The sequence below is a fragment of the Podarcis tiliguerta genome (assembly GCF_965153285.1).
Source record: "Podarcis tiliguerta genome assembly, chromosome: 9".
In the NCBI taxonomy this organism is placed as follows: Eukaryota; Metazoa; Chordata; class Lepidosauria; order Squamata; family Lacertidae; genus Podarcis; species Podarcis tiliguerta.
Window position 1 is genome coordinate 15,674,702 of NC_139542.1, and position 13,682 is coordinate 15,688,383.

Below are 13,682 nucleotides of genomic sequence, written 5' to 3' on the forward strand. Positions count from 1 at the left end.
ATATGCAGCTAGTTCTATTGAAGCAATCCTCAAAGGATAACATGGCAATTTCTGTTTACAAGACAATTGAGGAACAGTTGAGGGAGCTTGGGTATGTTTAGCCTGGTAAAGAGGAGACTGAGGGGAGATATGATAGCTATCTTCAAATATCTAAAGGGCTGTCACATGGAGGATGGAGCAAGCTTATTTTCTCCTGGTCTGGAGGGTAAGACACTAACCCATGGGTAGCCAAACTAAGGCCTGGGGGCCGGATCTGGCCCAAATGCCTTCTGGATCCAGCCTGCGGACGGTCCCGGAATCAGCACATGGATCGGAATGGGGATTCGGATCGTTTGGGCTGTGCCATTCACTCCCCCCCACACACACACACCTACACCGCGGTGGCAGCGCCTCCTCCTCCCTCCCTCCCTCCTGGTTTCTCCTCACCCTGCCTAGAGGATGAGGGGTATCCAAACAAACCCCTGTGTTGCAAAGAGAACGTCAACAATGTCTAGGCAATGTCTTGGTCATCGTGTTGCCTAGAGGAGGAAAGGGGTGTCGGGATTCACAGAATGCTGTGTAAGATAGTAAGTCTGCAGGCTTGAGTTTGCTAGTTGATGCAACAAGCTGATGCAATACTTTCTGTGGAGGTGCTGGGTCAGAATGACTCAGCAGTAATGTGCTGACAGTTGATTGGCCGTCATCGGTTTAAAAGGGAAGCCTGTCCAGCAGTAATGGTGGTATAGAGGAGTGTGGTCAGAGAGAAAGAGTCTTCCTATTTGCTTTAAGGTGCAGCCAGGTACTCTGTCTGACTGTATTAACTGCTTCTGTTGATATTTGTAGATATAGGTAAAGGGACCCCTGACCATTAGGTCCAGTCATGGCCGACTCTGGGGTTGCGGCGCTCATCTCGCTTTACTGGCTGAGGGAGCCGGCATACAGCTTCCAGGTCATACGGCCAGCATGACTAAGCCACTTCTGGCGAACCAGAGCAGTGCACAGAAATGCCGTTTACCTTCCCGCTGGAGTGGTACCTATTTATCTACTTGCACTTTGACGTGCTTTCGAACTGCTAGGTTGGCAGGAGCAGGGACCGAGCAACGGGAGCTCACCCCGTTGCGGGGATTCGAACCGCCGACCTTCTAAGCGGCAAATCCTAGGCTCTGTGGTTTAACCCACAGCACCACCTGCATCCCATTTGTATATATAGCCCACAATAAATAATACTGTACTGAAGAACCTGGAACTCTGAGCATTTCTGCTAAAGCAACGCAAAGAATTCGCGACAAGGGGCTGGGCTTTGTTGAGCCGTGGTTGGCTGAATGCTATTTTAAGCAGCCTCTCTCCGGAGCCAGCCCTCATTGTCCCTCCACCGCTGCCAGCCCCTGCCGCTCGCAAGGCACAGGTAAGCAGCCACTGGGGCTTGTCCAGTGCTGTGGAGAAGGGAGGGGAGAGCCGGTAGGGGGGGATTATCCCCCCCATATAGTCCTGCCCCCCACAAGGTCGGAGGGACAGTGGACTGGCCCCCTGCGGAAAACGTTTGCTGACCCCAGCACTAACCAATGGATTCAAGTTCCAAGAAAGGAGATTCCGACTAAACATCAGGAAGAACTTTTTGACAGAGCAGTTTGACCATGGAACTGACTCCCTCGGAAGGTGGCGGACTCTCTGTCCTTGGAGGTTTTTAAGCAGAGGCTGGATGGCCTTCTTACACGGATGCTTTGGTTGAGATTCCTGTATTGCAGGGAGTTGGGCTACATGACCCTTGGCCAGTGGCGTAGCGTGGGTTGTCAGCACCCGGGGCAAGGCAAGTAATTTGCGCCCCCTAACCCATGGATTTGCGCCCCCTAACCCTAACCCCCAGATGTTGCGCCCGGTGCGGCCGGGCCCTCCTGCACCCCCCATGCTACGCCACTGCCCTTGGCATCCCTTCTGATTCTTTCATATAAAATCAGGTTGGTGACTCTTGAATGGAGAGGATGGGACACAAAGCTCAAGTTGGTAGAGCATGAGACTTTTAATCTCAGTGTCAAGGGTTCCAGACCCACGTTGGGCAAAAGATTCCTAGATGACCCATGTGGTCCCTTTCCAACTGTACAATTCTATGAATTCGACCACTGCTAAACTAGCAGACCACTTGCAACTCTACCACTGCCTTTATCAACCCCTCTCTCTCATGTATAGGGGAGGAAACAAACACCTCATTCATTTTTATGTCTCCACTTGAAGGGGCAGGAACCACCAACTTGGGGTCCTCAAGACGTTCTCGAGCTACCATTCTCAGCCCCAGCCATTAGGGCTAGTGATCATGGGAGTTGTAGTTCAACAACAGCTGGAGACACCTCATTGGTTATCCCAACTTGGCAAAAACCCGTGTCATATTTTCTGCTGTTGTGTTGCAGCAGCACAGCTGCCCTGCATACAGATGATCCCAATTTTATTTCTGTCAGACTTGGTTAACTGGGTTGGGTAGCAGTTGGTAAAGAGAGTTGTTTGAGAGTCACTGCAAGTCAAAGTAGGCAGGCTACATGGGCCTAAGGCAGCTTCCTGGGGACAGAAAGAGGGACAGGTGAACCATTCTGGAGAGAATAAGAGCTGGCTGGGTCAGGCCTGCTTTCACTGTGGTCAACCAGATTGCCAATGAAAGCAGGACCAGAATGCAACAGTACTGCCCCTATTTGTGATTCCCAGCTGCTGATGTTCAGAGACATTGCCTCTGACAGTGGAGGGGAGAACATGCCCATTTATCTCATGAGATTTGTATACCGCTTGGTTGTCATGAAACCTCAAATCAGTTTACAGAAAGAATAAAACAAATGATCAGAAAACAGCCATCTAAAGCATTAGTAAAGGTAAAAGGACCCCTGACCATTAGGTCCAGTCATGGCCAACTCTGGGGTTGCGGCGCTCATCTCGCTTTATTGGCCGAGGGAGACAGCTTCCGGGTCATGTGGCCAACATGACTAAGCCGCTTCTGGCGAACCAGGGCAGCGCACGGAAATGCCGTTTACCTTCCCGCCGGAGCGATACCTATTTATCTACTTGCACTTTGATGTGCTTTTGAACTGCTAGGTTGGCAGGAGCAGGGACCGAGCAACAGGAGCTCACCCCGTCGAGGGGATTCGAACTGCTCACCTTCTGATCGGCAAGTCCTAGGCTCTGTGGTTTAACCCACAGCGCCACCCATGTCCCTTTCTAAAGCATTATAAATAGTTAAAATCAACAATAAAAAAACCAAAGTTCATGTCAACATTCTACATGTCTGGCGTCAAAAAGGGTATTTATGAACAGCGGTCCCCTTCTCAGATGCATGAACCTTGAGTTGCCATATACAAATGATTGAAAGTGGGGAGAGAGAATGTAAACAATGAGGTCAGAGAGAAATTAAAATAGAGAAAGTATAGAGACAGATAATTAGGAACTGGCAGTGTTCATTCACAAAACTGATTTTTCTTTTGATAACACAGACAACCTGGCATAAGTTGACCTGATTAACACGCATGGCATGAATTTGTAACAACCTTTGTCCCTGTTCGATTGACAAGGTGACAGCACTGAACCTCTTAATAAATCAAACTGTTGTTGTCTCCCTTTGAAGTTCAGCTGTATTGAAACAGGGCATATATTTCTTTAAAGGGCAAGTCATAACCTCAGTGACAATGCCACAGAAAGCAATGTTCATTTTTCTTACGGCATGCTTCTTTTGCGAAGAGCAGTGAGAGCCTGTTGGCACAGCCTTTACACATTCATTATACGGCATAAGCTTTTGTGAGCTGCAATCCATAGATATATCTGATTGGGTGAACTGTTGACCAAAAGTTTTTGCCTTAATAAATGTGCTAGTCTTTAAGCTGGTGACCCCAGACTCTTGCTTGTTCTGTTGCGACAGGTTAACAGGGCTTCACTTCTGGGATTTGCAGAGAGAGAATCTTTCTCACTAGCAGCAGCAGCAGCAGCAGCAGCAGCAACAACGGTTTCTGTTTCCTAGGAAGACCCGCCTCCTAATCTGTTTCGAAAGCAAATGAGTAAACAGAAACTAGAGAGAAACAGCTCTCTCTTTTTTGGCTCCTTCCCCCAAGAAGTCTCACTCTTTGGCATTCCTTAGAGCAGAACTCGGGTGACGAACCAGAGAGGAGCATCAGCCATCCATCCAGATTGCTGACATCCTGAACGCTCGTTTTCCTTTTGCATCTTTCAGTTCTGGTCAAAGTTGGAAACATGGTTTGTGTCCCAGAATAAAGGGCTAGTTCTGAGAGTGGACTGCCTGTGAGGAAAACAGGGAGAGAAGATGACAAGGAGGTCCAGAAGCCGCAAGCCCAGGACTGAGGTGGGCACCCGGTCGGACTTGCCTCGTCCCTCACCTTTGCGATCCAAAGCCTTGCTGCTGTTCCCAGAGGCTGTCAGCTACCATCCCAGCCTTTGCAAGGAGGACCCAGGAACCATCCGCCAGGTTAGCTGCAAACAAGGCTGCTTGGCTATAGTGAAGACGGACAGGACCGTCATCGTTTATGACAGGGCAGAGGACGGAGGATGCCAGGGGAGTCGCAGTGAGTAGCTCATGACATTTGGGAAAGTTGCTTTTCACAAAATAATAATAATAATAATAATAATAATAATAATAATAATAATAATTTTATTCTTTGTACCCCTGCCCATCTGGCTGAGCTTCCCCAGCCACTCTGGGCGGCTTCCAACAAAGATTAGGTAAAGGTAAAGGGAACCTTGCTAGGTTGGCAGGAGCAGGGACCGAGCAACAGGAGCTCACCCCCTCACGGGGATTCGAACCTCCGACCTTCTGATCGGCAAGTCCTAGGCTCTGTGGTTTAACCCACAGTGCCACCCGCATCCCTTCCAACAAAGATTAAAAATGCATTTAAAAAATGTGTGTGTTAGGCGGAATTGCATACAAGCGTGTACATTTCACACTAAAATGCTGGTGCATTTTCTTGAGGATTTTTAAAATAAGAAATCGCAGACTTATGTGGAGATTTAAGACTGGAATTCTGGGGGGGGGCAGGGGCAGGCGATGAGAGAAACATAAACTGGCAGATTCTCTAATCGCTAAGGTGCTCTCTGCACTATGCGTTTAAAAGCACATTTATACCACAGCTTTTCCCCCAAACAATGCTGATGACTGTAGTTTAAGACCACTGCAAGTTGATAGGAGACCCCCCCCCCACTTGGAGCTATAATTCCCAGCACAGTTAACAAACTACAGTTCCCAGGATTCTATGGGGGAAAGCTGTGACCGTTAAAGTGATATAAAGGTGTTTTAAATGTATGTTGAAGGATGTGACATTTCTTGGTTACTTTTGAAAAGAAACTCTCCAGTGATTTCCAGGCATCTGATGCAGTATATGTAGCCCTTCTTGGGTTTATTTTTTTCCTTGACATCCTATCAACTTATTCCTGTCATCTGCAATATGAGGTTTACATCAGCACTGGTTTCACTTTCTATTCTCGAGTCACAGCAAACGTCCAGCTCATGTCATCATCTGCTGCCTTGTGCAGATAAGTTTTTTTTTTTTTACAAAAAGACAAAGAAAGAAAGAAAGAAAGAAAGAAAGAAAAAAAAGACTAGGCCTTTAGCTAGAACAGCCACAATGGAAATATAGGAAGCTTAAATTGTTTAAAGCTAATTGTACTGAATGTTAACATAATAAAATTTAAGTGGTTTTTTTTTTTAAAAAAATAAGGGCTTAATACTTATCAGTTATCCTGGTGTCTTTCAGTTCATTTTCCATATTGGAAGACAGGGTCAAATTCATGTCTGAATGGACAATAGAGAAAAAGTACTGGGAGCTGCAACGTAATGTTGTTGTATGGAGTGCTTCTGTTCAGGTTTCCAGCCTCCTCATTCTTTTTCTCTGCACACACCTCAATGTTAGTCAGTTTTTGGGTGTCCCCTCTTAGTTTTCCCCCCAAAGGGTTTTTAATTTTAATTTTTTTTTAATGGTACTTCTTCATACTGTACATACTTCCCCACCTAATGCATAGATTATGCCATTTATTTTGAGGGGAAAAGCACCAGACAGCAAGCAGTATTTGTCAAGGAACTGCAGGGTCAATATGGATTGAGACTGACGTCTTGTGAATGCTGTTTCCAAAAAAATAAATTTAAAAAATAGCAATGGGAGATTCCTGGATGTGGAGCAAGTGGTAATGTGAACATATCCTTCGCCTTAGTGTTACCCATGTGGAACTGAGCAAGCACTCCCTGCATAGTTAGAAGGTGGAACGATGGCAAAGACTATGAACACCCAGTTAAACTGTGGAACTCACTGCCACAAGAGGCAGGGATGGCCACCCACGTGGATGGCTTTAAAAGAGGATTGGACAAATTCACAGGGGACAAGGCTGTCAGGAGCTTGTCCTACACTCAAGTAGGACCCTGGCAGAGACACATGCCCGACTGGCATGTTCCCTCCCTCCTGGTTGATCATTCGGAAGCTTCAAAAGCTTTCTTCAGCCCGAACATCAGAGCGACCGATGCCAACAGACATCGGCACTCTTAGGGATCCGCAGAGTCTTCGCAGCTTGCGTGACAGACCTCAGCAACTTAGCATTTTGGCTAATCTACTTTATTTACATATAGACACACACGGCGCACTGCAACATGGCTCCATCTCTCTCTAGCATCAAACAGCAAAGAGAAAAAGAACAAAGGACAATAGTCCCACTTCACGGAACGCAGTAACACAAACATCCGTCACTTCCCACTTTGTGGAGTCAAAATATATACCGTCACGTGATAGACAACAATCCCATGACTGCAAACACGGAGCAGGAATTCTAACAAAGGCTGCCCACGACTACTAGCCAGGATGGCTATACTCTGACTCCACAATTGGAGGCAGTACTTCTTCTGAATATCATGTTCCTGGAAACTGCAGGAAGGGAGGAGTGTTCTACTTGAGGGTTTCCCACAGGCATCTGGGAGGTCACTGTGAGTAAAAGATGCTGGACAGGCCATTTGCTCTTCTTATGTTCTTATGTTTCCACATTGTCAGTCCTGCTGAACACCAGCCACCACTGGCACTCCTTTAAATGTGATTATGCTTAAAACCATTTCCGTCTTTATCTTGTTCAATCTTCCAGAGTGTATCAAGTTAAGCAAGGGGGCCAAGGTGGATTTGCTAGATGGTGAAGCATCTCACCTGCTCATTCTCTCATCAAAAGGAAATCTTTCTGAGCACAGTATTGCATCCAGAGGTGTTCATTCAAAGCCCAGGTAGGAAACCTGATCTTGACTGACTGGAGTGTTGCTGGTTTTTTTGAAAGCAGCAGAATTATATTGAAAAATAATAATAATTCCTTTGTGATCCACACATCTCAATAATGCATGTTTACACCTGAAATACTTGCTTGGATTATACATGAGAAATGTCATTATTTGATTGGCACTGTTTCTACTTGCTGTTTGAAAACAGGTTATTGGAAGAATTGGGAAACAAACGCATCATCCAAATCGCATGTGGCGACCATCATTCCCTGGCATTATCAAAAGGTACTGAACAATTCTCACACAGCTTCCTTGGGGGTTTTTTGAACATGTATACCCTGCCTTTCCGTTCCAGCTGACGTTCCCCAGGTAGCTCACATCGACTTTTGCAAAGCCATCAGCTAAAAGAAATTAAATCCTTGAAACAGACGAGGGATGTGGCTAAAGACGAAAATCAGTTGCAAGCGCAGGAAGCACAGGCATCTGGTTGGCCACTGTGAGAACAGGATGCTGGACCAGATGGGCCTGATCCTGCAGGCTGTTCTTGTGTTCCAGGAGCCCAGACATCAACAAATCATACCCTGATCAGGCCAAAGGGCTGCTGGAGATTTTTATGTGGGAAATCATTAATCCCAGCTATTCCTTGTGAGCTGCGTTCTGAATGGTACACAGTTTCAATAAAATTCTGTGTAGTGGGGGCACATCGTGACCTCTCAGTTTCACCTACCTTGGGGGGGAAACATATTTCCCAGGGCTCCTTGGAGGAAGGGGTGAGATAGATATAGGAGGGGGCAAGTGGGTGGGCTTGTATCTCCCCCTAGCAACTAGCTGTTCCTCTGTTCCTCTCTGCCCCATACCCAGGGCCAAACCAGATACAGTGGTGCCCCGCAAGACGAATGCCTCGCAAGACGGAAAACCCGCTAGACGAAAGGGTTTTCCGTTTTTCAATGCGCTTCGCAGGACGAATTTCTCTATGGGCTTGCTTCGCAAGATGAAAATGTCTTGCGATTCTTGCGATTTTTTTCCACTCCCCACCCCCTTTTTCTAAGGCACTAATAGCCTTTTAGCAGCTAATCCTCTAATCCATTAAGCCTTTAATAGCCGCTAATAACCGCTAAACCGCTAATAGCGCTAATCCGCTAATAGGGTTGCTTCGCAAGACGAAAAAACCGCTAGACAAAGAGACTCGCGGAACGGATTATTTTCGTCTTGCGAGGCACCACTGTATTACATTAGCAGATATAAGTGCAGGGGTCCTATTCAGATTGGTAAGAAAGTGTAAAGTCAGTGGGTCATTAACCCATTGTCCCTCTCCCTCCTAGGCTTCTTCTGATTTGGATTGAGGGCCCGGCCCCTAAAATTTCCATAGGGAAGAAAACTCCCCCCCCCCCCAGTTTTATTTTTCTAGAAAAAGAGGTGCTGGAACTCACCATGAACATCTCCAACGTTCTCTTATGATGGCACCCACCTGAGAGGTGCTGGAACTGAGTTCTGGCTGTGGGGGGGGGGGAGCCATGGTTTCCCGACCCCACACAAATTGCAGGTACAGAGCCCCCGATCTGGATCAGGACCACAGAGGGTGGGTATGTTAAAGGGTTAAAGCCTCGTGAAACTCTCCCATCCTGGGGTACATACTGACAATTTGTGTGAATTCTCCCTGCTGCCGCCACCCAGCATTTAAAGGCATAGATCCATAACTAAAATGATGTGCAATTTGACCCTGAGATCAACTGGTGTGGACCTTAGTCACTAGGTAGGGTTTAGTAGGTGTATATATGCCCAGTGTTTTTTTCTGGGGGGGGGGGGGGCGCAGGGGTATGCATACCCCTAAACATTTTGTGAATCTAAGTTTGGCCTCATTAAGGGGCAGTATTTCAATACGAGTAGGAAAATGAGAGTACCCCTAAATGTTTTTTAGAAGAAAAAAAAAGCTCTGTATATGCCATCTCAGAGATCTAGAGTGGCTCAGACCACTTCTAGCTTTTGAGGCCCTAGCTATAGTAAAAACTGAAAACGATCACCCAAATAACCAAAGAGTGAGTGTGTGTCAAATGATTAATGATTTTTCCAATCTCATTCTGCGCAAATGCATTACTATGCAACTCTAAGGTGAGAGTGGTTTGCCCTGGTGCTCATACAAGCACATTGCAAAGCTTACTGAATGCCAAAAAATTGATGCCCCTTTGAGCCTGAGGCCCAGGACAAATGGTGCTCCTCCACCTCCCCGCCCCAATTGTCCCATTATATATATAAAACGGCAAATACATCTGTTGTACTTCCTTTTGTATGTTGGGTTAAGGAGGAGAGCTCTTTGCCTGGGGTCAGAACGACTACGGCCAGGTTGCAGCGAGAAGGGAGATCAACGCTGTTAAGGAACCACGACTTGTGTGGGAGCTCAAAGGCATCCCTTTGGCGAAGATTGCAGCTGGATCTGCTCACAGCGTGGCCCTCTCTGTGTTTGGAACTGTCTGTTCTTGGGGAAAGAATGCTTTTGGACAGCTGGGCCTTGGAGACACAGAAGGTAAGGAAAGGTGCTATCCATGTGGTGGAATCTGAGGAATATTTATGAAATGCTGGGCCTATATGGCTAGGGCCTAGGTTACCTGGAAGACCCTACCAGTGTTTCTCAAACTTGGGCTCCCCAGCTGTTGTTGGACTACAATTCCCATCATCCCAGTAGTCAGGGATAATGGGAGTTGTAGTCCAACAACAGCTGGGGACCCAAGTTTGCGAAACACTGCTACAAACCTACCTGGATGTTAAGATCTTTGGGTGAGCACATTCTCCCGGTCCCATCAACATCAGAAGCCCGATTGGTGGTGACACAAGAAGGAGACTTCACTGTGGCTGCTCCCAGATTGTGGAATTCTCTCCTCGAGAAGCTCGACTGGCTCCCTCTTTGTTGTCTGATTAGCTGCAAGAAGCTCCATGGATGTTCGGCTAAAAAAGTAGTTTGCAAACCGGAACAGTCACTTCCAGGTTTGCGGCGTTTGGGAGCGAAAACATTCAAGAGCTAAGCTGTTTGAAAACCAAGGTACGACTGTATATGCATATAGCTATTTATTTGTTTAATGTAATCGTATCTCACTTTTCTCCCAAGACAGCTTGCAGTGTTTAAAAACATCTTTATGAATACAAAGTAATGAAACATTTTTCTCTAAAAGCAGGGAGGGGAGTTTTTTCAGCTCAAGGGCCACATTTCATTTTGGGAACCTCCTGGGGGCCGCTTGCCAGTGGTAGGTGGGTGGAGCAATGTACAGGACTTAACATTTGTGCAGTCGGCCACATTCCATGCATGCAAAAGTCAAGAGGTTTCTACACACAGACCCACACAGACCGTTCCATCCCACATTCACTCAGACTGCATTATCACAGTCCAAGGCCACATTCCCACCAAGCAAAGGCATCTGAGGGAGTAGAGCCCAAGCTACCAGACTTGAGCGAAGGGGTGGCCTGAAGAGAAGCAGGTGTGGTCTGAGGAACATCCCAAGGGCTGGACAAGAGAGGCCTGAGGGAACCTGAGGTTCTCCAGCCCTCTTTGAAAGGATCTCTTTATGCCCTCTCAAACTGGTTCCATTTCACTTTTCGTTCCTATTTCAGACAGATGCTCCCCTACAATCGTGAAGGCCTTAGAGCACGAGAAGACAGCGTTTGTTTCGTGTGGCGGGGAGCATACTGCCGTTCTCTCGAAGGTTTGCCTAGTTGCGGTTGTTTTAATTTAATAATAATAATATTATAATAATTTATTATTTATACCCCGCCCATCTGGCTGGGTCCCCCTACGGCTTCCAACAAAACACTAAAATACAATAACCTATTAAACATTAAAAGCTTCCCTAAACAGGGCTGCCTTTAGATGTCTTCTAAAGGTTTGGTAGTTATTTTTCTCTTTGACATCTGGTGGGAGGGCGTTCCACAGGGCGGGCGCCACTACCGAGAAGGCCCTCTGCCTGGTCCCCTGTAACTTGGCTTCTCGCAGCGAGGGAACCGCCAGAAAGCCCTCGGTGCTGGACCTCAGTTTAGTTTTGCTATCTCCTTTACACTCGCTCTCTGATTCATCTCGGAGAGGTTACCTTACAAAATAAAAAATAAAAAAAATAGAAGATGTTTGTGGCACATCTTCGGGAGAAGAAAGGGCTAAGGAATAAACCTTACACAAATCTGGATTGGAGTCCCTAAGATAGTTGGATGGTGCCTTGCACATCTCCTTGTGGCAACTCCTGCAGCCAAGCTAGTGCCAAACATATTGCTGTGCTTTCCTTCGGACCACATCAACCTGTCATCTGGGCAGCCCAGGATCTCCATAGACATTGCCCAGACTTGTGCCCTAGTGCTGCTAACACAGCAACTGGACTACACCAGGAGTGGTGTAGTGGTTAAGAGTGGTAGACTCGTAATCTGGTGAACCGGGTTTGATTCCCCGCGCCTCCACATGCAGCTGCTGGGTGACCTTGGGCTAGTCACACTTCTCTCAAGTCTCTCAGCCCCACTCACCTCACAGAGTGTTTGTTGTGGGGGAGGAAGGGAAAGGAGAGTGTTAGCCGCTTTGAGACTCCTTCGGGTAGTGATAAGTAAAGGGTAAAGGGACCCCTGACCATTAGGTCCAGTTGTGACCGACTCTGGGGTTGCGGCGCTCATCTCGCTTTATTGGCCGAGGGAGCCGGCGTACATGACTAAGCCGCTTCTGGCGAACCAGAGCACAACACGGAAACGCCATTTACCTTCCCACCGGAACAGTACCTATTTATCTACTTGCACTTTGAGGTGCTTTAAAACTGCTATGTTGGCAGGAGCAGGGACCGAGCAACGGGAGCTCACCCTGTTGCGGGGATTCGAACCGCCGACCTTCTGATCGGCAAGTCCTAGGCTCTGTGGTTTAACCCACAGCGCCACCCGCGTCCCAGGGTAGTGATAAAGCGGGATATCAAATCCAAACTCTTCTTCTTCATTATCCAACTGCCTTGCCCACCTTCATACAAAACTTTCTTATCCCCAGCTTTGTAAACAAGATATGTTTATGCTGATGCATCTCACTTCCCTCTCTCTCTCTCTCTCTCTCTCTCTCTCTCTCTCTCTCTCTCTCCCTCTCCCACCAAGGATGGATTAGTCTGCACCTTTGGAGATGGCAGCTGTGGACAGCTTGGCCACAACTCTAGGCGCAACGAGCTGTTACCACGACTTGTAGCTGAGCTGTTTGGTGCTCGGGTGTCTCAGGTGGCCTGTGGAAGGTATGGCACGTTTTATGGAGATAATGTTCTATCAGCTGTGGTCAGGCAAAGGCTTCTCTGCCTTCCAATGTCGTAAAGTGTCTTACCCGGGAGACCCGAGTTCGAATTCCTAGTCCATCATGAAGATCACTGAGTGAACGCAGGCCAACCACCTTCTTTCAGCCCAACCTACCTCTCAGGGTTGTTGTGATGAAGAGGGAGAAAAAGGGAGGCACAGAGAACTATGTATGCCACCTTTGAGCTCCTTTCTTGAAACATAGGATAAAAACGTAATAATAAATAATATGAATGACAAGTATGCCAGTTTCTAAAAAGGCATACCCCAGGATCCCTAGGGATCTACAAGCACCGATTCCCTGCTTACTGGGACCACAACCAGAGGAATAAATTCTGGGCAATTCCAGGTGGGGTATTCACAGAACAGCCTATAATCCTTCTGGCCTAGGAAATACAAGATGGGTGACACCTGGCTTGAGAGCAGTACATGTGAAAAGGATCTAGGAGTCTTGGTTGACCACAAACTTGACATGAGCCAACAGTGTGACGCGGCAGCTAAAAAAGCCAATGCAATTCTGGGCTGCATCAATAGGAGTATAGCATCTAGATCAAGGGAAGTAATAGTGCCACTGTATTCTGCTCTGGTCAGACCTCACCTGGAGTACTGTGTCCAGTTCTGGGCACCACAGTTCAAGAAGGACACTGACAAACTGGAACGTGTCCAGAGGAGGGCAACCAGAATGGTCAAAGGCCTGAAAACGATGCCTTATGAGGAACGGCTAAGGAACGGCTATGTTCAAATATATAAAAGGATGTCACATAGAGGAAGGAGAAAGGTTGTTTTCTGCTGCTCCAGAGAAGCGGACCCGGGGCAATGGATCCAAACTACAAGAAAGAAGATTCCACCTAAACATTAGGAAGAACTTCCTGACAGTAAGAGCTGTTCGACAGTGGAATTTCCTGCCAAGGAGTGTGGTAGAGTCTCCTTCTTTGGAGGTCTTTAAGCAGAGGCTTGACAACCATATGTCAGGAGTGCTCTGATGGTGTTTCCTGCTTGGCAGGGGGTTGGACTCGATGACCCTTGTGGTCTCTTCCAACTCTATGATTCTATGATTCTAGGTGGCACCAGAGAGCCTATCTGATGCCACTGACTGATATAAATCTGTCAGGGAGTGCATATGTCACTGGCTTAAAATGCAGCTAGGATGTTATTTTTCTCAATTCAAATTGAAGCTAGTTTGGGTTAGAAATGCATC

The 13,682-nt window shown here is 47.1% G+C and overlaps 1 protein-coding gene across 1 annotated transcript in view; it reads left to right on the forward strand.

The window, feature by feature from the left end:
* Positions 1-4,197: 4,197 nt before the first annotated feature.
* The window catches only part of LOC310657737 (E3 ISG15--protein ligase HERC5-like), a 37,951-nt gene continuing 28,466 nt past the window's right edge, over positions 4,198-13,682 (forward strand). Inside the window, exons 1-6 of the mRNA XM_083398857.1 lie at positions 4,198-4,526; positions 7,078-7,210; positions 7,410-7,486; positions 9,501-9,722; positions 10,802-10,893; positions 12,299-12,429. Of these exons, the coding sequence (XP_083254983.1) occupies positions 4,268-4,526; positions 7,078-7,210; positions 7,410-7,486; positions 9,501-9,722; positions 10,802-10,893; positions 12,299-12,429 (914 nt within the window). The 5' untranslated portion in view covers positions 4,198-4,267. The remainder of the gene's footprint in view (positions 4,527-7,077; positions 7,211-7,409; positions 7,487-9,500; positions 9,723-10,801; positions 10,894-12,298; positions 12,430-13,682) is intronic.